Source organism: Oncorhynchus masou, chromosome 24, assembly GCF_036934945.1.
Source record: "Oncorhynchus masou masou isolate Uvic2021 chromosome 24, UVic_Omas_1.1, whole genome shotgun sequence".
NCBI classification, from domain to species: domain Eukaryota; kingdom Metazoa; phylum Chordata; class Actinopteri; order Salmoniformes; family Salmonidae; genus Oncorhynchus; species Oncorhynchus masou.
The window spans coordinates 81130645-81158233 of NC_088235.1; the positions used below are offsets into that span (position 1 = coordinate 81130645).

Below are 27589 nucleotides of genomic sequence, written 5' to 3' on the forward strand. Positions count from 1 at the left end.
CTCCTACACATGTTGTGAATGGCACTGTGTGTGTGTGTGTGTGTGTGTGTGTGTAAGCTGTGGTGTTTAAATGAGACTCTACATAGAAGAAAATGTACGTACCACCACCATGAGTGTAGGAATCCAGGGGGCTCCCCCAGTGTAATGTTCTTCTCCCATCGGATCTGAGAGAGAGACAGAGCGAGTTAAGACTGCTACATGTGCATCCATAATGCACACACACCACGTCTCACTCCACTTCACCTCAGACAGACATGCAGTAAGAATGGCGTGCAGAGAGTGTGGATCTGACACTAAAAACATCTCAGTAGCAGCTCCTCACACTTCATAACACCTCTACTCCCCATATCTGGCCACTGAGATAAGATCAACCCAGAGATAGCACTAAAAAGGGCAGAGTGTGGTAGCTACCTAACTCCAACTGCCACTGTCTGTGGCCGCTGTGTGAGCTACAGAACATTGCAGGCACTGTAGGTATCCTCCTTTGCATTCCAAACTTTCTGGGCTTCTACTGTTATGACTAGTACCCAGGATTTTGCTGACTGACTTGACCAGGAACAATTATGTAACTATGGCCAGGACTTTTTCCTTGGTCAGGTCAAATCAAATTTTATTGGTCACATACACGTGATTAGCAGATGTATAGTGAAATGCTTGTGCTTCTGGCTCTGACAGTGCAGTAATATCTAAAAAGTAATAGCTAACAAATTACACCAAAAACACAAATCTAAGTAGGAATGAGTTAAGACTATATACACATATGGACGAGCGATGTCCAAGCGGAACGGACTAAGACACAGTAGAATAGTATGGAACACAGTATATACACGAGATGAGTAATGCCAGATATGTAACATTAAAGTGACTCGTGTTCCATTCCTTAAAGTGGCCAGTAATTCCTAGTCTATGCGTAAAAGGCAGCAGCCGCTAATGTGCTACTGATGGCTATTTAACAGTCTGATGGTCTTGAGATAGAAGCTGTTTTTAGTCTCTCGGTCCCAGCTTTGATGCACCTGTACTGACCTCGCCTTCTGGATGATAGCGGGGTGAACAGGCAGTGGCTCGGGTGGTTGATGTCCTTGATGATATTTTTGGCCTTCCTGTGACATCAGGTGCTGTAGGTGTCCTGGAGGGCAGGTAGTTTGCCCCTGGCAATGTGTTGGGCAGACCACACCACTCTCTGGAGAGCCTTGCGGTTGCGGGGGTAGTTGCCGTAGCAGATGGTGATACAGCCTGACAGGATGCTTTCAATTGTGCATCTGTAAAAATATGTGAGGGTTTTAGGTAACAAGAGAAATGTCTTTAGCCTCCTGAGGTTGAAGAGGCTCCGTTGGGCCTCCATCACACTGTGTGGGTTGTCCATTTCAGTTTGTCAGTGATGTCTATACCAAGGAACTTGAAGCTTTCCACCTTCTCCACTGCGGTCCAGTCGATGTAGATAGCAGAGGGTACACCCCCCTGTTTCCTGAAGTCCACGATCATCTCCTTTGTTTCGTTGACGTTGAGTGAGGTTGTTTTCCAGGCACCACACCTCTTCCCTGTAGGTTGTCTCGTCATCGTTGGTAATCAAGCCTACTACTATCGTGTCGTCTGCAAACTTGATTGAGTTGGAGGCGTGCTTGGCCACGCAGTCATGGGTGAACAGGGAGTACAGGAGGGGGCTGAGCACGCACCCTTGTGGGGCACCAGTGGTGAGGATCAGTGGAGTGGAGGTGATGTTTCCTACCTTCACCACCTGGGGGCGGCCCGTCAGGAAGTCCAGGACCCAGTTGCACAGGGCGGGGTTCAGACCCAGGGCCTCGAGCTTAATGATGAGCTTGGAGTGTACTGTAGTGTTGAATGCTGAGATATCGTCAATAAACAGCATTTTCACATATGTATTCCTCGTCTAGATGGAATATGGCAGTGGGCAGAGTGATGGCGATTGCATCGTCTGTGGACCTATTGGGGTGGTAAGCAAATTGAAGTGGGTCTAGGGTGGCAAGTAATGTAGAGGTGATATGATCCTTGACTCGTCTCTCAAAGCTACGGGGTGATAGGTAACGGAACTAAATGACTTTGCAGGAACAATGGTGGACATCTTGAAGCATGTGGGGACAGCAGACTGGAATAGGGAGAGATTGAATATGTCCGCAAACACTGCAACCAGATGGTCTGCGCATGCTCTGAGGACGCGGCTAGGGATGCCGTCTGGACCGGCAGCCCTGCCAGGGTTAACACGTTTAAATGTTTTACCCAAGTCGGCCACAGAGAAGGAGAGCCCACAGTCCTTGGTAGTGGGCTGCATCGGTGGCAAAGCGTGCAAAGAATGTGTTTAGCCTGTCTGGAAGGAAGCCAGTCTCGGCGACGTGGCTGGTTTTCCCTTTTGTAGTCCGTGATTTTCTGTAGTCCTTGCCACATACGTCTTGTGTCTGAGCCGTTGAATTGCGACTTCACTTTCTCTATACTGATGTTTAGCTTGTTTGATTGCCTTGCAGAGTGAATAACTATACCGTTTATATTCTGCCATATTACCAGTCCCTTGCTATTGTTAAAATGTGGTAGTTTTCAGTTTTGCACGAATGCTACCATCTATCCACGGTTTCTGGTTAGGGTAGGTTTTTATATAGTCACAGTGGGTACTACATCTCCTATATACTTCCTTATGAACTCAGTCACCATATCCGTATATGAGTCTAGATTATTTTTGCACACTACCTGGACCATATCCCAGTCCACGTGATCAAAACAATCCTGAAGCGTGGATTCCGATTGGTCAGACCAGCGGTGAATAGTACAGAGAACGGGCACTTCCTGTTTAAGTTTCTGCCTATAGCACAGGAGGAGCAAGATGGAGTCGTGGTCAGATTTGCCAAAAGGAGGGCAGGGGAGGGCCTTGTAAGCATCCCGGAAGTTTAAATAGCAATAGTCGAGTCTTAGTAGCACGAATAGGACAGTCAATATGTTGATAGAATTTTGGCAGCCTAGTCCTCAGATTTGATTTGTTAAAATCCCCAGCTACAATAAAATGCAGCCTCAGGATGTGGTTTCCAGTTTGCAAAGTCCAGTGAAATTCTTTGAGGGCTTGAGGTGGGATGTAAATGGCCATGATGGAGGTGAATTCTATTGGTTGAATAATACGGTTAGCATTTAATTGGGAGGTATTCTAGGTCAGGTGACCAAAATGACTTGAGTTCCTGTAAGTTTCTAGAATTACACCATGGGTCCTACAGGCCCTAGAGGTGAGCCTTGAAACGTGGCATGTAATAGAGGCCAAATGCGATGCACTGTAGTTGTAAGGCACGTGGCTGGTGATGAGGACTATATTGTTGGTGTGACTTTTTGCTCTCCTACAAACAGCTGATGGATGAGACTAACTTACGTGTGGGCCAGTGGAGGCTGTTCAAGGAATCTGCTGTGCATGGGAGCAGGGAGTGACTGTTCCCCGAGGAGATGGGCGAGTATGCAGGGGTAGGACGAGGGGTTAATTGAGAGGCAGGAGAGAGGCCAGGTGATAGCGCTCTCATTAGGTGACATCGAGCAGGTGTGTTTTGCTTCAGCGTATCTGGAGGGACCAAATTCCCTTATCTGTTCAGGTGGGAGACGGGAGGGCTGGAAAGGGCCGAACATGCTTTGGAGAGGTCCTGAGATTTTAGCATAGTAATTATATTGGTGTGATGTGGCTGACTGTAGAAATGTATATGTGATGAAAAGCGACCAACCGTGAACAGAGAAACTTAAGACCTTTGTGGCTAAAGTTAGTTCAGGATTATTGTTGAGAGTATGGGAGCTATAAAGGCATTTTGAATATTGTGTACTCACTCTGCTATCATAAAATATGAAGGGCAAGAAGATTACCAGAAAGCAGGGAAAAATTGGTTTGAAAACATCACTGATAAGTATCTCCGCATTATACTGTGTATGTGATTTCATATATTTAAAACTACTAATGTACCTGGAAAAAGGCCTCTGCATGCCTCATGGAAATAGACTGTGTGAGGAGCAGAGCTTCTCCCTCCTGTTGCCTGTGATCCATAACTTAACCCCTATCCAGCAGCACACCAATAACACTCCATCTCAAGGAGGAGATTCGCCCAGGAGGGTTCTGCAATCAGCAAGCCTCACTTCAGCCTCGCTACTTAATCTCTCCGAGCTGGTCCCAGATCTGTGCTTAATATTTTAGTCCAGTTCTGTGCCTTGGTGGCAGTTCGTCGAACACCGCTGCCTGCACTGAACCGTTTAGGGCAGAGAGAGGGAAAAGCTTTTGGGCAGGTTAGGTGATTGATGTTTTGATTTATCAGCATTGTAATAGACTAGGTTACTGTATGACTTTGTTGTGTCAACCTCGACAGGTTGTGGCTTGATTTAGCCTCGCAAACACACCTTGAGATAGAATAAACAGACATTTTATAGCCTGATATCCTCCCTTTTAAATGATAATTTCCATGTGTGACATCATCTCAGTCACATTAAAGGCTGCTCTCTCATTACAGGTTAGTTATATTTTGATTAGACATACAGTGCATTCAGAAAGTATTCAGACCCCTTGACTTTTTCCACTTTGATACATTACAGCCTTATTCTAAAATGGATGAAATAATACATCTACACACAATACCCCATAATGATAAAGCAAAAGGTGTTTTTGTAGAAAATTTAGAAAATGTTTATTTAACAAAAATAATTGATAGCTTATTTACACAAGTATTCGGACCCTTTGTTATGAGACTCAAAATGGTGCTCAGATTGATCATCACTGAGATGTTTCTACAACTTGGAGTCCACCTGTGGTAAATTGATTGGATATAAGGTCCCACATTTGACAGTGCATGTCAGAGCATAAACCAAACCATGAGGTCGAAGGAATTGTCTGTAGAGCTTCGAGACAGGATTGTGTCGAGTCACAGATCTGGGGAAGGTTACCAAACAATGTCTGTAGAGCTTCGAGACAGGATTGTGTCGAGTCACAAATCGGTGGAAGGTTACCAAACAATGCCTGTAGCATTGAAGGTCCAAGAACAAAGTGGCCTCCATTAATCTTACATGGAACAAATTTGGATCCAGCAAGACTCTTCCTAGAGCTGGCAGCACTGCCAAACTGAGCAATCGAGGGAGAAGGGCCTTGGTCAGGGAGGTGGTGAACCAATGGTCACTCTGACAGAGCTCCATAGATCCTCTGTGGAGATGGGGGAACCTTCCAGAAGGACCACCATCTCTGCAGCACTCCACTTGTCAGGCCTTTATGGTAGTGGCCAGACGGTAGCCACTCCTCAGTGAAAAGGCACATGACAGCCAGCTTGGATTTGCCAAAAGGCACCTCAAGGACTCTCCGACCATGAGAAATAAGATTCTCTGGTCTGATGAAACCAAGACTTAACTCTTTGGCCTGAATGTCAATAGTCACATCTGAAAGAAACCTGGCACCATCCCTAACCATGGTGGTGGCAGCATCATGCTGTGGGAATGTTTTTCAGCAGCAAGGACTAGGAGACTAGTCAGGATCAAGGGAAAGATGAAAGGAGCAATGTACAGAGAGATCCTTGACAAAAACCTGCTCCAGAGTGCTCAGAACCTCAGACTGGGGCAAAGGTTCACCTTCCAACAGGACAACGACCCTAAGCACACAGCCAAAACAAGGCAGGAGTGGTTTCAGGACAAGTCTCTGAATGTCCTTGTGTGGACCAGCCAGAGCCCAGACTTTTCTAGATACCTGAAAATAGCTGAGTAAAGGGTGTGAATACTTATGTAAATTATGGGGTATTGCGTGTAGATTGATGAGGATAAGGCTGTAACGTAACAAAATGTTAATGGGTCTGAATACTTTCCGGATGCACTGTAAATGGCAGGGAGCATATGGAATGTGTGATTCATTGTGAAAGATAAAAAGCAACATTTTAGTTTAAGACTCAGGAGAAAATAAATATAGCCTGTGTATAATAGTATGCTGTTAACTTCTTGAGTGTAGGGGGCAGGATTTTCATTTTTGGCTAAAAAAAAAGTACCCATTTGAAACTGCCTATTTCTCAGGCCCAGAAACTACAATATGCATATAATTGTCAGATTAGGATAGAAAATTCTAAAGTTTCCCAAACTGTCAAAATATTGTCTGTGAGTATAACATAACTGATATTGCAGGCAAAAACCTGAGGAAAATCCAACAAGGAAGTGCTGTTTTCCCTGAAAGCTCTCTGTTCCATTGGATGCCTTGCCTCCATTTAAAGGGATATCAACCAGATTCCTCAAGGTGTCAGTCTTTAGACATAGTTCCAGGCTTTTATTTTGAAAAATGAGCGAGAACGATCACGTCGCGTCAGTGGATAGCTGGGTGTTCGCAGAGTTTTGCTTGCGCAACAGTGGGGCAGCCATTGTCTCTCCCTCTCCCAATGAAAAAGCTACAGTCCCGGTTAATATATTATCGATTATATATTTTAAAAACAACCTGGGGATTGATTATTTAAAAAAGTTTGACATGTTTCTGTGGACATTACGGATACTATTTGGAATTTGTCTGCGATGTCGTGACTGCTCGATCCTGTGGATTTCTGAACATAACGCGCCGAACAAATGGAGGTATTTTTTGATATAAAAATAATCTTTATGGAACAAAAGGAACATTTGTGTAACTGAGAGTCTCGTGAGTGCAAACATCCGAATATCATCAAAGGTAAGCGATTTAATTTAAGTCAGAAAAGCAATCTACTTGGCTGCTAGCTGTTTGTAATATTTTGTCTACTGAAAGAGATGTTTTTACATAAACGTTTGTTATGCTTTCGCCAAAATGCTGTATTGAAATCTGACACGCCAGGTGGATTAACATTTACATTACATTTACATTTAAGTCATTTAGTGACGCTTTATCCAGAGCGACTTACAAATTGAGCTAAACTGTGTTTGCACTTGTGATTTCATGAAAATGTAATATTTTTAGTAATTTCATTTGAATTTGGCGGTCTGCAATTCAGCGGGTGTTGATGAAAATGATCCCACTAACAGGATGGGTGCGTCAAGAAGTTAACTCCAGGTCACGACCGTATCTCAAAGGAAATTAGGCTGCTTTATAAAAACTGCCATCTAACATTCCTTTTCCTGTGTGGTTGATAAGGGACACCCAGCTGAGGCAAAAAAAAAAAAAAAAAAAACTAACATGCGCCTGTATCTTTCAAAACAAAACACGTAGGCCTGGGCCATGCGTCAGACATTTCTGAGCGCAGTGACACAGGTACAGTCATGAACAGTGGTGAAACAGATTATAATACAGGAGGGGAAGTGCTGTGATGTAAGCTGGGTGAATCACACCACTGAAATAGTTCTGTGCTTGAACAGGGGCCAGAGTTTTTTATTTTTTATATGAAATAAATCATGAGAAAAAAAATCACAACCTTTCATTGCACTTGAAAAAAAAAAAATTCACTTTAGCAGGTCCGGGGGTTAAGAACATTATTATTAACCAATTGTACACATTCATCCATCTAAATGAACATATTAAATCTGACTTCTAACACATGGGAATGTTAAAGAGCAGTTATGAACCAAATGAGCATATACACCACTCCAAAGGTGTGAGTAGAGCCCTCACTGCTGGTTAAATGAATGATAAATAATCTAGGAGTTAAATAGACTAGTATGAGCATCCAGGCTATTACAGAGAGGATATTGGAGTTTAACCCAACTTTTTCAGAAGGCACACAGAGCAGTATAAGTAGGGCCAGGAATTTGTCCTGAAGAAGTAACCTGGGAAGGAAACTCATGGCCCTAGTTATGGCTTCCTGCACCAGTTAAGTGGTCACAGAAAACCCCCTGACCCTAGGGAAAAGGCACAGCTGATACATAATGTAAATAATATTGGTCTTTACCATATAGTCCATTATTTGCGTGCCAGTAAAGTTCTTCCACAGCCATAATGGTACAATATTTAGTCAGCAGTATAAAAAGGGGTCTACACACATTAAAGAGACAGTAGATACGGAGCATAGCGCAGTCGTTGCAACATCGTTTTTCCCGTCACAAAAAGGGCGGGAGCATTCTACACACTTTTGTGCAACTTGAAAATTGAGACATGCCATATAATTACTTACGGCGCCGTGGGGGCAGTGTCACTTGGTTCCTTGATCTGATCTATAGGCTATGCATCAAAGTAGCATATTCTGCATTGATAACCAAATACAGTCTCAACGACTGTTCAAACAACAGACCAAACATTGTAGCCTTATTAGAATCCCCCCACAAAACATGTATTTTTGTTGAGAAGTAACTACTTCTAGACAGGAAAAAATAAAAATAAATATATAAATATATTTTAAAAAACTGGTAGCCATATACCTTTTCTCCGTGATATGACGACATTGGTTGTTTTGCTGACACGGGAGCGAATACACTGAATCAGCATATTATCAAATTGGGATGATGTTATACGTTACATTGGTGAGTAGGCTATAAGAATATTTGCCAGGGAAAATGATTTATAAATTGTATTATTTCACATGGGGGAAGATGTGGAAAGCTCGGTTAGTGCTAGCAGAATAACCTACAGCCTACTAGTAGGCACAAAACGAGTCGATGTTAATCAAACCTAAACTTTCAGAACATGTCGGCTTAGCTATTAATTAAATATGCAGTTGGTTCTCTTTCAAATTAGCTTAGTGTTGAAGTTCAACGCGATTTCTCTTTGTCTACCTCAAAAGGGGAGGACTTCAGAAAAATCTCTGTCATTGCCCCCTTATGAACGCTGCTATTTGGGAGTCTAGAAATGCATGGACCTGCACATAGAGCTATGCAAGTGAAGCTTGTAGCAAGCTTAACACGTGAAGGTGTTAAGAGAGGCGAAGGCCTGAATACTAGGCCACTATGGAGGAAGAATGTTCATTAAGGAAGAGGATGCACCACATTACATGGGCTTTACCTCATTGACCGTTCAGGGGCTATCAGACTAATAGAGGAAGGAGCATGGCCTAGGTGTTGATATGGAACGCAAATAGAACAGACAACATTTCTATAAGGACAATAAAAAATGTTAAGACTAATACTGCTGTTATTCATCAACTTATAACTTAGTCTAGACCCACTCCATCCATATCATTGTATACAAAAAAAACTTTGTAATCCAATTACTTGTGTTACAAAGCAGAGATGACCAAATTGGTTCTTGACCCCAGGGCTACCGCTAATGTAAATTCCATCCCTCGCTATACAATGGAGAGGAATCCCATTCATCCGTTCACCTCAGGAAGTTCTTCTAAAGCTATTTCTTACCTCTGACAGGAAGGTCTGTGCTGATTTCTGTGCGCCGACGTGCAGCAAATACTCGTACACATATAAAGCTAACCTGGAAAACAAAGAGAAAAAGGTCAATGTCGAGGGTCCATCTCGCACCTCCTCCATCCCCTCCTCCTCGCTCTGGAGAATCTCTCACCCTCTCCCGGGCTAGCAGGCAGCCTGTCCAACTGGCACTCAGGTGAAAAATTCATTTGTACTGGATCCCTCCTTACAGACCAGTGGGGTTAACCAGGAGAACGCAGGCTTTGTCGTAATAAAATACAATTGTGTTTTTGGTCAGACCTGTTGTATTTACACAGTATTAACATTTACAGTAGGAGCCAGAGACTTTCACAATGACAGCCAGATAACATGCAGACTAAGGAGAAGCAATTGGGAGGCTCTAGAAAATAAAAAGAGCATCAGTGGTTTACAGAGCTCCTCCTTTAACGTGGATGCTGAGGAAAACAAGAGGAAAGCAGAGACAGCCAAGCGTGGGTCGGTGTCACACTATCTGACAACCCACACTACCTTGTGCATTTTTAGTATCATTATGACTGTCATTTAGCCGCCTGTGCTGGCAATTACTGTGCTCCCTGTGCTCCTGGACTAGTGATGAACCCACACTCTACTAAGAGGGAAAGGGCCTCCCAAGTGGGGCAGCGATCTAAGACAATGCAGAGCTTGAGGTGTCACTACAGATCCAGGTACGATCCCAGGCTGTGTCGCAGCCGGGAGACCCATGAGGCGACGCACAATTGCCCCAGCGTCGTCCGGGTTAGTGGAGGGTTTGGCCGGCTGGGATGTCCTTGTCCCATTGTGCTCTAGCGAATCCTGCGTCGGGCTGGGCACATGCACGCTGACACGATCGCCAGTTATACAGGGTTTCCTCCGACACATTGATGCAATTGGCTTCCGGTTTAAGCGAGCAGTGGTTTAAGCGAGCAGTGTGTCAAGAAGCAGTGCAGCTTGGCTAAGTCGTTTTTGGGGGATGCAAAGTCTCTAGACCGTCGCCTCTCCCAAGTCCGTACGGGAGTTGCAGCAATGGACAAAACTAACTACCAATTGGATAACACAAAATTGTGAGAAAAAAAATAAAGAAAAGTCAATTTGGTCACATTAGGTTAAGTCTACTGTTGGGAGCAGAGTCTCAAAAACACTTGTGCTGGATGTTGAACCAAGCACAAGGGACATCGTCTCAAAGTAATCATTAATTTTATATGCCAGCTTTAAACAAGGGAAACATTTCTTCCACGGACTGCAAAAAAAACAGTTCTGACTAACGTTAGACATTAGTTAAAGGGGACACCTATCTTCTTAATTATTTCTCTGTGTTACATCAGACGTATTCATTTCACTGCTCATTTCAGTAATCTAGTGTAAACAAATGGTTCTGGACACAACGAACACAATCACGGCCACAGTGTTTTATCTGGTCTGTCTGTTTTATGGTTGTGGATTTGTTATGCTGGAGTGACTGCTTACCGCAAGGGTGTCGAGGTCCGGAGAGACACTTCATTATAAATCCTCCATCCACAGCTTTGTACATTTTCTTTTCGACTTTATTTGGTTAGTCCTTCTGTAGATGCTCTACAGATGGTCATACTGTTAACAAACTATCTGTTGATAAGCAACTGCTTGCTAAGGTTACGGTTAGGTTGAGAGTAAGGGTTAGGGTACGGGTTAAGGTTAGGGCCACGGTTAAGTTTAGTTGAAATGTTACCGATATCCGATGCTCTACACAGACTCCAGCCCAAAGACCGGATGTTTGAAACCCCTGGCTTAGAGAGTAGGTCAAGGGTGACGGTAGAAGAGAAGGATGGGCAGAACAACAGGTTATGGGTAATGGCATGATATTCAAATGAATGACACGGTGGAGCAAAACCACTGGCTGGAATATTTCCATACTCATCTCATCAGAGGGGAGTGTCACCACGCAACATTGCCTGGTAACACTGAAAATGCTTGATGGCATTTGTAATCAGGTCTCAACTGAGTTTAATTCAAACCAGCCAATGAGAGCTGAGCTCTGGGAATGTGCTCTGAATGAACTTAAATGAAACCAGTCAAAAAACAAGTCGCTCCTTTAACCAGGAAGTACCTGTGCTCTCCCAGTCTGAAAACTTGTCAGGTTCCTGGTACAGAGGGGAGGCGGCTGGTATAAACTGTAAGAAGACTCCCTCATGGCTGTTTGTAATACCCAGCGGCATGCGTGGGCTTCTATAAGCTGGTCCATACGGAACTGGATCCAACAGAAATTCCCATGAGTGCCCTGATGAAAATTTCATGGCTACACTGGTATGATCTGAGGGGTTCTGTGCCCTGGTGATGGGCACCTGCCCCTGTTCTAATGCATTATTTAAAAACACTCATTCAATCCTGGCTTCGGGGGACACCTTTTGTTGCACTGTCAGTAGCACTGAGTAACTCCGCCAAGGGAAGAGGGTTGTGGAGACTCTCCCTGAGCAGGTAGAGATGGCGTCAGCAGAGAGAAGGAACTTGCTAGGCGTTAAGACAACTGTGTGATGGTGTGATGGGAGATCTACAGGATAACGACCATAGTGGAGACCCTAGGGCCACACATGACAGGAGACAGACAGAGCACTGACACCAAGCACAAGGCATACATTCACACAAAAACCTTCTCTGAAATGAGACTCCATCTGACACACACAAGCTCCATGTCCTCTGACCTCCCATTTTTAGTGATGTCTCAGGTGCCTAAAGAAAAATCGCAACATCCTAATCCATTGCTCTGCTGGTCCAGTCCACCCCTCTAACCCACTGCTCTCTTCCGTGCCAGACTCCAGCTAAAGAGCTCTGAGGCCACTGAAACCCCATCATCATGGATAATGGTCATACAAATTACATGCTGTAGAAAGGTTAGGAGACAAGAGACCAGTAGACTTCTCTCAGTTAGAGAACTACTGTTGAGTGGGTGGTTTAGTTTGATCCTCTCTGTAGTGACTAACGTTAGAGGCAGCCCCTGCTCCACAGTCAGCAGCCCCTGCTCCACAGTCAGCAGCCCCTGCTCCACAGTCAGCAGCCCCTGCTCCACAGTCAGCAGCCCCTGCTCCACAGTCAGCAGCCCCTGCTCCACAGTCAGCAGCCCCTGCTCCACAGTCAGCAGCCCCTGCTCCACAGTCAGCAGCCCCTGCTCCACAGTCAGCAGCCCCTGCTCCACAGTCAGCAGCCCCTGCTCCACAGTCAGCAGCCCCTGCTCCACAGTCAGCAGCCCCTGCTCCACAGTCAGCAGCCCCTGCTCCACAGTCAGCAGCCCCTGCTCCACAGTCAGCAGCCCCTGCTCCACAGTCAGCAGCCCCTGCTCCACAGTCAGCAGCCCAGAGTTTTACACTGTGTCCACACTTCGAGATCTTCCACCTCATCCAAGGTACACTCCTGACATCCCACCCCAGGCTATCAGACTACGCTCCTGCAAGACATGAAAGCACCTCTGCCAAGTTTAGCCAGCTAAAGCACAGACAGTTAGCAAATTAACTTTCCTGTCTTGATGTAAATAATTCAGCAGCGAGAGCATGGGCTTGGTTAGATAAGGTATGCATGGGCTTGTTTAGATAAGGTATGCATGAGAAGTGATGGAGAAGGGAGTAGGGGTGAATGCAAGATAGTAATTGTATCAGTTTTCATAATGCCCTTTTAGTTTTTCCCTTGTTTCACAGAAGCCTAGGCCTAGAGGAATTAAGATCATGATCGCAAGTTGATGACTACTGACATGTCTTGTAAGCAAAGAAGGATGCATAGATTAAAAGGACACCTCTGGAAGAATTTAGTTCTCCAAGTGTTAGGCTACCTGTTTATGAGTTGAAACTAAGATTAAATGAACATTTTTACACTGACGACCATTTGTTTGTGACACAAAACAGTGACAAAAGACTGTACCAGCCATGGGTTAATCCACACACACTTCAACTTAATAAACTTAAAAACGGATTCCCATTGCCAAAGTCATCTGTCTCTTTACCAGGAGCTAGCCTCGAGCTAAATTGACTCCACAATTATGGACATGCTCCGCTTGAAAGGACGCCATTGTATTCTAAACCGAGAGAGTCTTCATTTTGGGGAAATTGATTCATTTCAACGAAAGTTTGATTGTATGAGAAAGATAGAAAACCATCAGGATACCAAGCAGACATGGTTTATAAATGGAATAAGCAGCGACTAGATATTGTTATCAGGTAATAATGAATATGTACTACTAATGTACTGAAATAACAGTGATTTGGACTACTCCACATGGTCTATACTTAGTAAATCAGCTACATAAGACTTAAAAAGGTATCAGGTCGCTATAACATTTATATAATGTGTGGGCCAGTGTAATCAACAGAATACACTTAGACTTCATGAGTTTGTCTGTGCCGTGACCAACCTGAATACTGACTTCACGCACGTAACCTCAATATTTATACTGTCTCACTTATTTCAAAAGTGAGAAAGCTAACAAATATGTGCGGATGCATCAGTGCACCAAATTAATTGACTGTTGACACCTCTGAATAGGAGCATATTCATTCAAAGCAAACCAGAGAAAATAAGAGGTTCATCACAAAATAGTGGCATGTTTTTGCATTCGTTGAGTACATGGTTCTTAAATGTCGTTCTCAAAAGTCCAAAATGCATATGGCAGGGCCATCTGTGTGATAGAAAAACTGTGCATTCAGACCTCAAGAACTCTATTAAACTCCATGAGAATATAGGGGAGGGTGTGGATGTAAAGAAACACATTCAAAGCAAACACTTTATTCAAGATATTCAATTATCCTCTGAATATTATAGAAATGTCTTATAGGCCTAACCTATATGTATAGAGTATGCATTGCCTTAAAATAAAGACTACAACGTTTGACAGGGTCACGAACATCCGACTACTGTATCATGATGAGAAACATTGAATTTGATGAATTCCATAGAAGGGCCCTGTGATAGCAGGTTCCTCAGCCCATTTCAATGACGTTGTAATTAACAAATTATACATTAATGTTGGAGCCTGTTTCAACCGTGTGGAAATCAAATTAAATCAAGTGCAGAAAGAGTGAGTGTGATGGAATTAATTATTTTCGTCACAAGGGCACGAGTTCTTGTTCTAAATTTTTCCACAGGCATCTGACGCTTCTACTCAAGGACAGGTAAACAAAAATATCTTCCATTCTTTACATCTCTCTTGAACTCTAGGTCGAGCACTTCCTTGAATGACACAGTCATCAGATTAAAATCTTAGTGATTTTGTAGAATTTTTAGAATTTTTTTTAAGTTACCAAACTCCGGTTGTCTTTATTCTTCTAGATTCCTCCAAGGTTTTGATAAGCCATTATACCCTACCCATTCTTGGTGCACTTAATAACTTCCATCTGCTCCATCAGTGTTTCTGTACTAGACACCTTTACTCTACGGTCTCCCCTGTGCTGTACCTAAACCAGAAAGCATTCTAAACATGTTGGTGAGAAATGGACGACCTCCACCAGCACAGAGAGAGACCATATAGGTCTTTCATTTCAATTTCAAAATGAAGTAACAGTTAATCTAACAAGACTTCAGACAACATGGGTAGCGTCCTGACTAACCATAGTGGAAAGAGAAACATGCATTTGCCTCATGGTGCATGGCAGAGTCATTAGTTAGGTGAGAAGGTAAGTGCATCCTCACTCTGGCCATCACCTGCTTACCGGACTCTAAGAACACACAGAGACCGAACACACACATGCAGAGGACGGTGCCAGGGGGTTCACTGCTTAATCAATCAAATAACTTCATTTTTCTTGTGAGTGAAACTTCTTGTGTGGGATGGTACATACAACAAGACAAAGGACATACGGGACAACTGTCTCTTCATTTAACTTTAAGGTAAAACTTAAAGGGATTGAGGGACTATTGTTGTACTGTATGTCTCTGTATTACTAAGTCAGGAAATATTCTGTCAACACTCCATTTTAAGAGCACTTGTGTCTAATGGATCTGCCTTTGATTGTAAACAAATAAGATGCATATGTAGGACTCCACAAGTTTTTAAAAGGATTCCATATAATAAAAATCAGGGAATATCTGGGCATCACATGCCCATTTGTTATTCTTGCTGTATTGGTACATGAACCACATGGAATTGTTTTCAGTTAGGATTCATACTCCCTCAGCACATAATGCTGCCGCCGTTTGTCAATACACAGGAAAGATTTTCTCTAACGGAGAGTCTGCCATTTACGTCACACATCCAAATTTGGGTGAAATTAAGACACAGACCTGAAGCCTACAAGTAATACTCATCATGAGGATCCCCACACAGTCAGCAATAGGATGAATGAAACTTAGGCAAGTAAGTTTCAATATTTTTCAATAAACACTAACTACATAATATAATTCTAACATCTGGCTGAGCAGCAAATGCCCCAAAAGTTTGAAGAGGTTATTTTTAAGAAGTATTATTCATACATGAGAAGAAAAAAAGCAACATGCGATAGCTTAGCTATCCAGCCGCCTTGATCTAATCGTATCCACAGTATTCACTGTGATCTTGGGACAAGAAACTCTGTTCATAATTGTGTGTCAGTCATCGGTTACACCGTCTGTGAAGGGTAAATATGTAACAAAGTGTTTCTCATATCACAACCTTCTTGGAATCATGCTGTGCCATGAAGGAAGCGTGCTACTCTTATCAGAGTCCCTACACAATAGTTTGTGTAGCATGGAAAGCAACAAAGTACATAAGATGTAGCCTTCTTGTAAAGCAGTCTTCATTTATGATCAAAATCGCTCATCTGACATTTTAAAAGTTGTGGCAGCATCTCTGCTTACCTCGAAAGAGGATAAAATAATCGTTTGAACTCTGATATAGCAGTTATTAATATTCAAAGCATCATAGTGACACAAAATATTTCTTTAAAAGGACTGAGATAATTTAATTATATATATATATATATATAATTAAATTATAATAGAATCTAAACATGTTACAGTAACACGTCAACATAGATGACACATTGCTTAAAAAAAGTTTACGTATGTATAAACTTCCTTTACCATGGAGTGGAGTTTAATCCGCTAATGTAGGTATAACTAAAGACAGGTACAGGTTTCATTTAACAGACAAGACAAAATCCTCGTCATTTGCTCATGTGGGATGTCCTGCACAAGTCCTTAATAATAAACACGAATATGGTAAGACAACATGTAGCATAGACGTCTAGAAGATATCTAGTAGACCTTCTGTACGGGTCGATTGCATTTTGAAAAGTCCCCTCGTAACATGTCTCAAAAACTTTACACATTCAAACAATGTGAGAGTCCGCGTCAATGCAACTCCATCTAGAAAGGCATCAGACATATTCCATATTTTAAAATAGAATCTCAAGAAGAAAATGTTTTTTCGCAGTAGCAATTCTGTAACTTCATGCAATCGCTGCATGCGCGCTAGGTTATTTCTTTAAATTCCAGAAAGCGACACATTTGGAACCCCAAATAAAACATAACTACAAAAGACTGAACAACTCTTCCGTTCACAACGTGCGAGAATTTTGTAAGAAATATCATCTAAAAGAACGAGAAAGTGCAACTAACAAGACAAAAAGTTAAAGAGACGTGCCACGGCAGGGGTAAACAACACTCAGGAGAGCGAGCGAGTACTGTACACACCTTTAAATTATGGTAGCTAAGTTTAGAAAGTTGGAGCTTCCTTTTAACCATGTAAAACTCTTAAATGGTGCATAATTCACTTACTTTTCTCTCGCTTGACTATCGGAAGGGACGACAGCTCCTTTACCTTTGGCGTACATGCTGGATTCTGTTTTAAGACTTTTACCCCTCTCAACACCTGTCAAAGAAAGCAGCCAGGAAAACGTTCTATCTCCATAGCTACCCCTTTAGTGTTTTTCCTCCCCCCTCCTTTTTTTTTTTTTTTTTTACATCTCCAACATTGGCCACAAATCAGGCACAGTTTCTATTGGGGGGACTTGAAACAGACCGCTGGTGGATTTTTTTTCCCCTCTTAACCGCTGTTCGAGAATGTATTCTTACTCCCTCCGCTATGGAATGGTAGGGGCTTCTTAAAGGGGAACGCACACTCTTCTTGTTTACTGACCTCAGAAACATGTAAGAGATTGAGATGTGAAAAACAGACGAACTGAAACCCTCAGCTTAAGGCCTTCGTACTTGTTTGAATATAAATGTTCAAAATGGCAATTTTGTCTGACCATGATACAAAAAGTATTTACTTTATAGATGTCTCTTTTTTCTACCAGGTTACAATGAATGGACTGAACTGAATAATGTATCCATTAGAGAGCTCTCAGCATTATAATTCTGACTGGGGAAAAAGGAGACTACTATGGGTAACATACGTAAGACATGTATCATCATAATCAATACAAATAAATGTCTAGGTTTTGCGATGAATAACTATGATTCAGACGAGAACATGTCTAGGAAAACTGGGTAGTCTATAGCAAGCTTTATTTTGAGAGGTCACTCACTCAGACCTATGCAGACTTCTTAAATGTTCAGTCCCTGAAAGAGAAACAAATGGATTGTGCTCACTAACTGGGAGAGTACATGAGCTTTGTGTACTACATTTCACTGTCAGCTAATGGTTTACATTTCTCAGATCATACATTCAAAAGGGGTCTACTGGATTGACCAAAGGCTCAAGCCCATTTTCGCTGCACTCCAACGTTGACTTAATTTACTGAGCAGTCCTAGGGAGGTGAGGGGCTGGACAAATACATTTCACGGTAGCTAATTGAATTATACAAATAGCCAAACTGACCATTGTGGAAAGGCTACAGCCAGCATTAAAACATATGAAAATAACGAGTCAGTCTCCACAAAATGTATCAGTTTAAGTATTGTGCATCACAACTGAGTCACAGATTTGTAATATCTTTACTGAGGATGTAAATATGCCTGTTGTTGGGCATATTAGGTTTCTCCATTGTGTAAAAGCATTATTTTCCTATTGAGATGCATTACATAGAATATTGTAAACTGCCTCTTTAAGACCATCATGTGTATGATGACATGCAAGAGATCAGACATTCATTAATTGCTATGATCATTGAGGAAGCTATTCCTTTTCCTTTCTTTCTGTGCCCCCAAATGTTCGGATATAGCCTACTCGCAAAGATTGTATGAAGATGCCTAGAAATTGCTTCTCCAAAAGAAATCCCTGATCACGCTTGTAGGCAATGTCATGGCGACGTTGGTTAGCTAAGCTCATTCCAGAAACATGTCATTCGTCTCGCGCCGAACTGCGTATGTGTAGGCCATCAAATCAAAGGCACTTCTTCGATATAAAGTTGTTTTTGACGAAAATGAAAACGTGTCAGTTTGTTACTTTCACCAAGTTAGAGTAATAACATGTACAGCTACTTTAGGCATTGACTCAAATCTAGATGTGCCTTTAAATCTTGAGAAAATTAACAACGAAGGAAGAATTTTTCACTTCTCCCATTGACTTCCCAAACCTCTGTCTGGTCTGTCGAGTCTGCTTCTAGAAGCATTCCTGGAAGTGTCGAGCTGTTGGTATTCTGGGTTTAGAAACTCTATACTTTTAGTAAAGTTAGCAGGTTGTTAGCTAACTAGGTAACATGACTGAACAAAAAGTAAAATATGGCCCGCAAGTTGTTTTAAAACAGCCCTTTTAAACAGGTTAATACTCGCAAGGCCGCGTGACCAGGCAGAATACCCAGACGCATCCTCAGAGCATGCGCAGACCAGCTGGCAAGCATCTTCATTTACATTTTCAACCGCTCCTTGTCCCAGTCTGCAATCACAACACGTTTCAAGCTGACCACACTTGTTTGTTTTCCCAAGAACTCTAAGGTAACCTGCCTAAATGACAATAGCCCTATAGCATCCACATCTGAAATTATGAAGTGCAATTGAACGTCATGGTTAAGGGCATGTAAGTAAGCATTTCACAGTAAGGTCTACACCTGTTGTATTCGGTTCATGTGACAAATACAATTTGATTTGATTTGACATCAACCCAGATACCCTGGACCCACTCTAATTTGGATACTGCCTTGAATAGGAACCCTGGGACTGAACACCTCCCTCTGCAACTGAGTCCTGGACTTCCCAATGGGCCGATCCCAAGTGGTGAACGTCGGCAACAGCACCTCCGCCACGCTGACCCTCAACAAGGGGGCCCCCCCAGGGGTGTGTGCTTAGTCCCCTCCTTTACTCCCTGTTCACCCATGACTGTGTGGCCACGCACGACTCCAACACCATTCAGTTTGCTGATGACACAACGTTGGTAGGCCTGAACACCGAGAACGATGAGACATTCTACAGGGAGGAGGTCAGAGATCTGTCAGTGTAATGCCGGGACAACAATCTCTTCCTCAATGTCAGAAAGACCAAGGGGCTGATCGTGGACTACAGGAAACAGGGTGTGGGGTGGGGGGTGTGGGGAGGGGAGGGGCACGAACCCTGAAGAGATTTGGCATGGGCCCTCAGATCCTCACCAATCCATCACAGCCTGGTATGGCAACTGCACCGCCCTCGACTGCAAGAGTGTTGTGCGGATGGCCCAGTGCATCATTTAGAGCCGAGTTCCCAGCCGTCCAGGACATTTATACCAGGTGGTGTCTGAGGAAGGCCTGGAATATTGCCAAAGACTTCAGCCACACCAGCCATGGACTGTTCTCTCTGTATGTGGTTGTGTGACGCCACACACACACACACACACACACACACACACACACACACACACACACACACACACACACACACACACACACACACACACACACACACACACACACACACATATACAGTAAATGTTGCTGCTACAATTATTATTATTATCATCATTATTATCATTATCCTGCTGCTCAGTCACTTTTACCCTTTCCCACATGCACATACAGTGGCTTTTCGAAAGTATTCACCCCCTTGGCATTTTCTTTATTTTGTTGCCTTACAACCTGGAATTAAAATGGATTTGTGGAGGGTTTGTATCATTTGATTTACACAAATGTCTACCACTTTGAAGACGCAAAATATTTTTTATTGTGTAACAAACAAGAAATAAGACAAAAAAACATGCGTGTGCATAACTATTCACCCCCCCCCCCCCCAAAGTCAATACTTTGTAGAGCCACCTTTTGCAGCAATTACAGCTGCAAGTATCTTGGGGTATGTCTCTATAAGCTTGGCACATCTAGCCACTGGGATTTTTGCTCAGTCTTCAAGGCAAAACTGCTCCAGCTCCTTCAAGTTGGATGGGTTCCGCTGGTGTACAGCAATATTTAAGTCATACCACAGATTCTCAATTGGATTGAGGTCTGGGCTTTGACTCGGCCATTCCTTGACATTTAAATGTTTCCCCTTTAACCACTTGAATGTTGCTTTAGCAGTATGCTTAGGGTCATTGTCCTGCTGGACTGTGAACCTCTGTCACAGTCTCAAATCTCTGGAAGACAAACAGGTTTCCCTCAAGAATTTCCATGTATTTAGCGCCATCCATCATTCCTTCATTTCTGACCAGTTTCCCCGTCCCTGCCGATGAAAAACATCCCTACAGCATGATGCTGCCAACACCATGCTTCACTGTGGGGATGGTATTCTCGGGATGATGAGAGGTGTTGGGTTTGCACCAAACATAGGGTTTTCCTTGATGGCCAAAAAGCTAAATTCTAGTCTCATCTGACCAGAGTACCTTCTTCCATATGTTTGGGGAGTCTCCCACGTGCCTTTTGGCGAACACCAAACGAGTTAGCTTTTTTTCCTTTAAGCAATGTCTTTTTTCTGGCCACTCTTCTGTAAAGCCCAGCTCTGTGGAGTGTACGGCATAAAGTGGTCCTATGAATATATACTCTAATCTCTGCTGTGGAGCTTTGCAGCTCCTTCAGGGTTTTCTTTGGTCTCTTTGTTGCCTCTGATTAATGCCCTCCTTGCCTGATCTGTGAGATTTGGTGAGCGCCCCTCTCTTGGCAGGTTTGTTGTGATGCCATATTCTTTCCATTTTTTTTATAATGGATTTAATGGTGCTCCGTGGAATGTTCAAAAAATTATTTTTATTTTTTATAACCCAACCCTGATCTGTACTTCTCCACAACTTTGTCCCTGACCTGTTTGGAGAGCTTCTTGGTCTTCTTGTGCCACTTGCTTGGTGGTGCCCCTTGCTTAGTGGTGTTGCAGACTCTGGGGCCTTTCAGAACAGGTGTCAATATACTGTGATCATGTGACACAGGTGGACTTTATTTAACTAATTATGTGACTTCTGAAGGTAATTGGTTGCACCAGATCTTATTTAGGGGCTTCATAGCAAAGGGGGTAAATACATATGCACGCACCAATTTGAAATTTTTTAGCATTTTTAAAATTTCACTTCACCAATTTTGACCATTTTGTGTATGTCCATTACATGTAATTACAGGTTGAAATTCAAGAAAATAGGAAAAACGCCAAGGGGGATGAATACTTTTACAAGGCACTATATCTACCCCTTCTCCCACTGTATCCCTGCAAATTGATGATACTGGTTCTGACCTTGTATATAGTGTACATTGTCTACCACAGTACGAGTCATAATACCCATTAACCTAGCGGTCAAACACGGAAATGGTGCCAATCGATTTTCCACTATTCATTTCTTCCATTGGGGAATTTAGAGACACTTAAAATAAGGGCTGTGTTTCGTGTAGGCTTAGCCTGGCGTGATGTTTTGATAACTGTGTAAATGTCTCTCGGACAAGGTGACTTTAATCAACATATTTGCTTGTATTTACCCCCCAAAAATGAAATGCTAATGTGGCTATCATAAAGAACAACAAATGTCTGTCTCAAGCTTCCCATCACTCCTCGGAGCCATGATGATCTGGACGACACTGCTGAATCGAGGCAAAGGTAAGAATCTCAGGATTAACTATCTACTGTTCACCGGGCGCCGAAGACGTGGATGTCGATTTAAGGCAGCCACCCCCGCACCTCTCTGATTCAGAGGGGCGCAATACATATTTCAGTTGAGGGCATTCAGTTGTACAACTGACAAGGTATCCCCGTTTCCCTTTAATGTCAGCTAAATTTTGTAATTAATACATTTGCAAATGTTGTTTAAATGGACAATTCTGTGAACTGTCTAGGAAAGTTTTGAATTGAAAAGGCCTGTTTATCTACCTAGCTAGCTCATAACATTAGTCTAGCTAGATTAGCCGTCTATTTGTCTAGCCATTGAAATGCATGAGAAAATTCATAAAAACGATTTTAGCTTTCTTTGGCTTTTAGAAAACCAACAGCTAGTTAACTACCTAGCTAACTTAGATGGTGAATGTTTGGGCAGTAGTCTAAGACACTGCAGTACCTGGTTTCAATCCAGGCTGCATCACATCCGGCCGTGATTGGAAGTCCCATAGTGCAACGCACAATTGGCCCAGCGTCGCCTGGGGTAGGCTGTCATTGTAAGGACTTGCCTAGTTAAATACAATGAAAATTGTTTGTGGGTGAGGGGTGGGTTGCTTACTTCATGTACTACTTGACTTGAATCTCCCCTAGCTAGGTGTATTATTTCAGTCTGGGTTTCAGAGATGGACTGATTATCATCCTCTTGAGTGAACAGTGTGCTTACTTTACTGCAGGAAAACATTGTTTGCTGTTACCCTCTGCAGATCATTTGCATAACTAGTAGGCAGGTTTATGTAACCTTATTTAGTTCAACCTGCTATGGTGGGGTTTAAATTAATTGGTATTCACACGTTTGTTTTTGAGGTAGAATTAAGGGGGTATTGATAAATAACATGTGTGCCACTCAAGTTGAAGTTGTTGACTGATGCCATGGCGGAGGCTGCTAAGTAGAAGGGAGCTTCTGCAAACCAGAAGTCTGCAATCAAGGCAGCACTGGTCCATACCTGCCTTGTGTCTGGTGAGTAGTATTGGTTGGTACAGTATGTACCTTCAGGTTCCTTTCCAAGTGTAGGCTATTGTACTGCCCTATGTGGTACAGTCTTTCATACCGTACAATTGAAGTCAAAAGATTACATACATCTTAGCCAAATACATTTAAACTCAGTTTTTCACAATTCCTGACATTTAATCCTGGTAACAATTCCCTTTCTTAGGTCAGTTAGGATCACCACTGTATTTTAAGAATGTGAAATGTCAGAATAATATTAGAGGGAATGATTCATTTCAGCTTTTATTTCTTTCATCACATTCCCAGTGGGCCAGAAGTTTACATTCACTCAATTAGTATTTGGTAGCATTGCCTTTAAATTGTTTAACTTGGGTCAAACGTTTCAGGTAGCCTTCCACAAGCTTCCCACAATAAGTTGGGTGAATTTTGGCCCATTCCCCCTGACAGAGCTGGTGTAACTGAGTCAGGTTTGTAGGCCTCCTTGGTTCTGAGTCAGGGCTTTGATGGCCATGGGATGGTGTTCTTCGGCTTGCAAGCCTCCTCCTTTTACCTCCAAACATAATGATGGTCATTATGGCCAAACAGTTCTATTTTTGTTTCATCAGACCAGAGGACATTTCTCCAAAAAGTGCGATCTTTGTCCCCATGTGCAGTTGCAAACCATAGTCAGACTTTTTTATTGTGGTTTTGGAGCAGTGGCGTCTTCCTTGCTGAGTGGCCTTTCAGGTTACGTCGACATAGGACTCGTTTCTCTGTGGATATAGATACTTTTGTACCTGTTTTCTCCAGCATCTTCACAAGGTCCTTTGCTGTTGTTCTGGGATTGATTTACACTTTTCGCACCAGAGTACGTTCATCTCTAGGAGACCGAATGCGTCTCCTTCCTGAGCGGTATGACGGTTGTGTGGTCCCATGGTGTTTATACTTGCGTACTATTGTTTGTACAGATGAACGTGGTACCTTCAGGCGTTTGGAAATTGATCCCAAGGATGAACCAGACTTGTGGAGGTCTACAATTTTTTTCTGAAGTCTTGGCTGATTTCTTTTGATTTTCCCCTGATGTCAAGGAAAGAGGCATTGAGTTTGAAGGTAGGCCTTGACATACATCCACAGGTACACTTCCAATTGACTTATAGGCTAATTGACATTTATCAGAAGCTTCTAAAGCCATGGCATCATTTTCTGGGATTTTTCAAGCTGTTTAAGGCACAGTCAACTTCTGACCAACTGGAATTGTGATACAATGAATTATAAGTGAAATAATCTGTCTGTAAACAATTGTTGGAAAAAGTACTTGTGTCATGCACAAAGTAGATGTCCTTACCGACTTGCCAAAACTATAGTTTGTTAACAAGAAATTTGTGGAATGGTTGAAAAACAAGTCTTCTTGACTCCAAACTAACTGTATGTAAACTTCCGACTTCATCTGTAATTGTATTAGCTTGTTGCATTGTATTGCTTAGTTTATCAATTGTGTCAACTTGAATTCAATCAAAAGCGACAGACTGTTAACTTTCTCCATTTTGTACTTGGCCTTCATAGATGCATTCAAGCAGCACTTTGAGAGAAAGCATCCCAAGTCCCCAACGGTCCCAGTACTGGTTGATGTTCAGGCCTAAGGGACACCACACACTCAAATGGGCCTACAACCAGGGTAAGATTCTTCCATCATTCACACACAGTAGACGTAGTCTAAACCACCATTTTGTCAACAAAATGCTGTCCTCGATGCTTAAATTGTATTGTTTATGGCTCAGTTTGTGGAAATGCCGTCTTTAATGTTGGGATTCACAGACACACCATGATGACCACAATTTGAATGATGCAATTGAGACGGAATGACATGAGGGACCCTGAGTATGACTGGACATGGACCGGATATTTGTGACAACGACCTAGAAGGGGTGCAGGAACATTTTATGTTTAAACCATAGCTAAGCATCTCTCTAGGTACCCCTTATTCCACACTGTCTTTTATATTCCCTCAACTTTGGACACTTTGGAACTCTCCATCTTAGCTCTGTAAACCCTCCTTACCTTCACCCATTTTCCATATGCTGCTTCCTTCACTTGTTCTTCTCCTGATTGGATAACATCTAGACTCAGGAACGCATTTAAAAATGTTGTTGTTGTACTATTCTTGCTACCTTTTTTCACCTGTGTAATGCAGTCCTTTTACATTAAACCTACCTTACACATCCAGTTGTTTCTCCATTTGTAACTCACCCACCAAAAATCCCAATATGCTGTTTTACATTTTGTGTTATTTGTTCTGGTCTAATTCCTATAATGAAAAAGCAGAAGAATCTGTGCGCGCTCGGATAGTAATAATATTTCACATGGTGCTCTTCAATGTCCCACATTTATGGCATTGATGAATAAATCATTTTATGTTTACCTATATTCAGATGTGTATATGTTATGTATAAAAGGCATATGTATACATTTTTTACTATTGATTTATTTAAAACAATGTAATTGTTAGAGTTCAGGTGTTTGACGTGATTGATGGGTGACTAGGTGCATTCATGTCAAATAAATCTGCCTATTCATTCCTGGTTTTGGATACATTGTATAATGAGTTAATCTGGCTTTGAACAGAATGTCAACAAGTTAGTTCTGAATTGTTTAATACAGCACTGCATTCTGACACCATGAATTGAAATAGATTTCACCTTGTCATATAGTTGGCAGAAATTATAAGGGATTAAATAAAGACCTCTATCAGCTGCAGCAGAAGAGGATCTGGTAAACATAAGGGTAGGCTGCTAGTATCATCTAGGTAGGTAGTTAGCTATATAGCTTCTTTGCAATAACCTGCCTAGTATTCATGGCACATTATAAATATCTGACTGCTACTAAGATAGTATTCTGTACAAGACCAAATGCACAAATAAGACAAATATTAGTTACCTTCATACCTGATAATTTCATGTGAGACCCAGATGCAGACAATGTCAAATGAACAATGGTTTATTAATCCAACAGGGGCAGGCAATAGACAGGTCAAGGCAGGCAGGGGTCAGTAAAACAGAGGTGGGGCAATGGTACCGGACACCAGGCAGGCTCGGGGGCAGGCAGAGTGGTCAGGCAGGCAGGCTCAGGGGCAGGCAGAGTGGTTAGGCAGAGTTGTCAGGCAGGCGGGCTCAGAGTCAGGACAGGCAAGGGTCAAAACCAGGAGGGTGAGAAAAAGAGACTGAGAAATTCAGGAGCTGAGACACAAAAACGCTGGTTGACTTGACAACCAAGACAAACTGGCAACAAACAGAGAACACAGGTATAAATACACAGGGGAAGATGGGCTATGCCTGGAGGAGGGTGGAGACAATCACAAAGACAGATGAAACAGATCAGGGTGTGACAGTACCCCCCCCCCCCAGGGCGCCATCTGGCGTCCTACCTGGGCGCATACCTGGTTGACCGGGGTGTTGGCGGTGAGGGCTGGGTCCAGGATGTCTCAAGCGGGGACCCAGCACCTCTCCTCCTGGCCGTAACCCTCCCAGTCAACCAGATACTGGAAACCCCTGCCCCATAGTCAAACACTCAGTAGGCATCTCACCGTGTACGCCGGATGGCCATCGATGACATGGGGAGGAGGGTTGGGCCTGGAAACAGAAGATAAAGGGCTGTGAGACAAGGGCTTAATCCTAGACACATGGAAAGTAGGGTGAATATGGAGGGTACGAAGTAACAAAAGACAAACAGCAGTGTGGCTAATGACTCTAGAGATGGGGATCGGGCCGATGGAATGGGGGAAAGTTTACGGGATTCCACCCAGAGAGTAATGATAGTGTGGAGCAGAGGTCCGGTGGCGATCCGCTTGTCGCCTATACCTGGAAGTGATCTTCAACCGAGCGGCCCGGGCTCTCTTCCAGGTACGGCGATACCGGCGGATGAACATCTGGGCAGAGGGAGTGCTGACTTCCTCCTCTTGCTCGGGGAAGAGCGGAGGCTGATATCCCAAGGAACACGTGAAGGGCAAGAGACCAAGGAAGGGTGTTGCGAGCGTACTCAACCCATACCAGTTGCTGATTCCAGGTGGTAGGGTTGGCGGAGTCTAGGCAGCGAAGAGTCGTCTCTAAGTCCTGGTTGGCTTGTTTCGACTGGCCGTTGGACTGGGGGTGGAATCAGGAGGACAGGCTGGCCGACGACAGTAAATTAAAATGTTCAATATTTATTTTGTTTTTGATCGTAGCTAGTAGCTAGTTAGCTGACAAAAAAATGTGCCAGCCAGACATGATGTGCAGGAGTAAAGAGATGTTTACTCTTGCATGATGTCTACTTTGATGCTAATTAGAATGTTCAAACCTGAGATTAAATCCAGCCAAATATATTGATTAAAGTCACCTTGTCTGAGAGATATTTACACGATTATCAAAACGTCACCGCCAGGGTAAGCCTACACGAAACACACCCCTTATTTGAAGTGTTTATGAAATCCACAATGGATCAACTGGATGGTGGAAAGACGATTGGAACCATTTCTGTGTTTGA

General features: G+C 42.9%; 1 protein-coding gene and 1 long non-coding RNA gene across 3 annotated transcripts in view; one reads left to right on the top strand and one right to left on the bottom strand.

Moving 5' to 3' along the window:
• The window catches only part of LOC135512793 (single-stranded DNA-binding protein 3), a 124285-nt gene extending 107166 nt beyond the window's left edge, over positions 1-17119 (bottom strand). For both annotated transcript variants that reach the window (XM_064935175.1, XM_064935176.1), the window contains exons 1-3: positions 16960-17119; positions 9229-9301; positions 103-164 (exon numbers count right to left, since the gene is read on the bottom strand). In XM_064935175.1, the coding sequence (XP_064791247.1) occupies positions 103-164; positions 9229-9301; positions 16960-17015 (191 nt within the window). In that variant the 5' untranslated portion in view covers positions 17016-17119. The remainder of the gene's footprint in view (positions 1-102; positions 165-9228; positions 9302-16959) is intronic.
• A 6958-nt stretch (positions 17120-24077) lies between these two features.
• LOC135511724 (uncharacterized) lies at positions 24078-25166 on the top strand. The gene is made up of 3 exons (XR_010451306.1): positions 24078-24184; positions 24638-24749; positions 24890-25166. It is a non-coding gene; the product is annotated as an uncharacterized LOC135511724 (long non-coding RNA).
• Positions 25167-27589: the final 2423 nt, after the last annotated feature.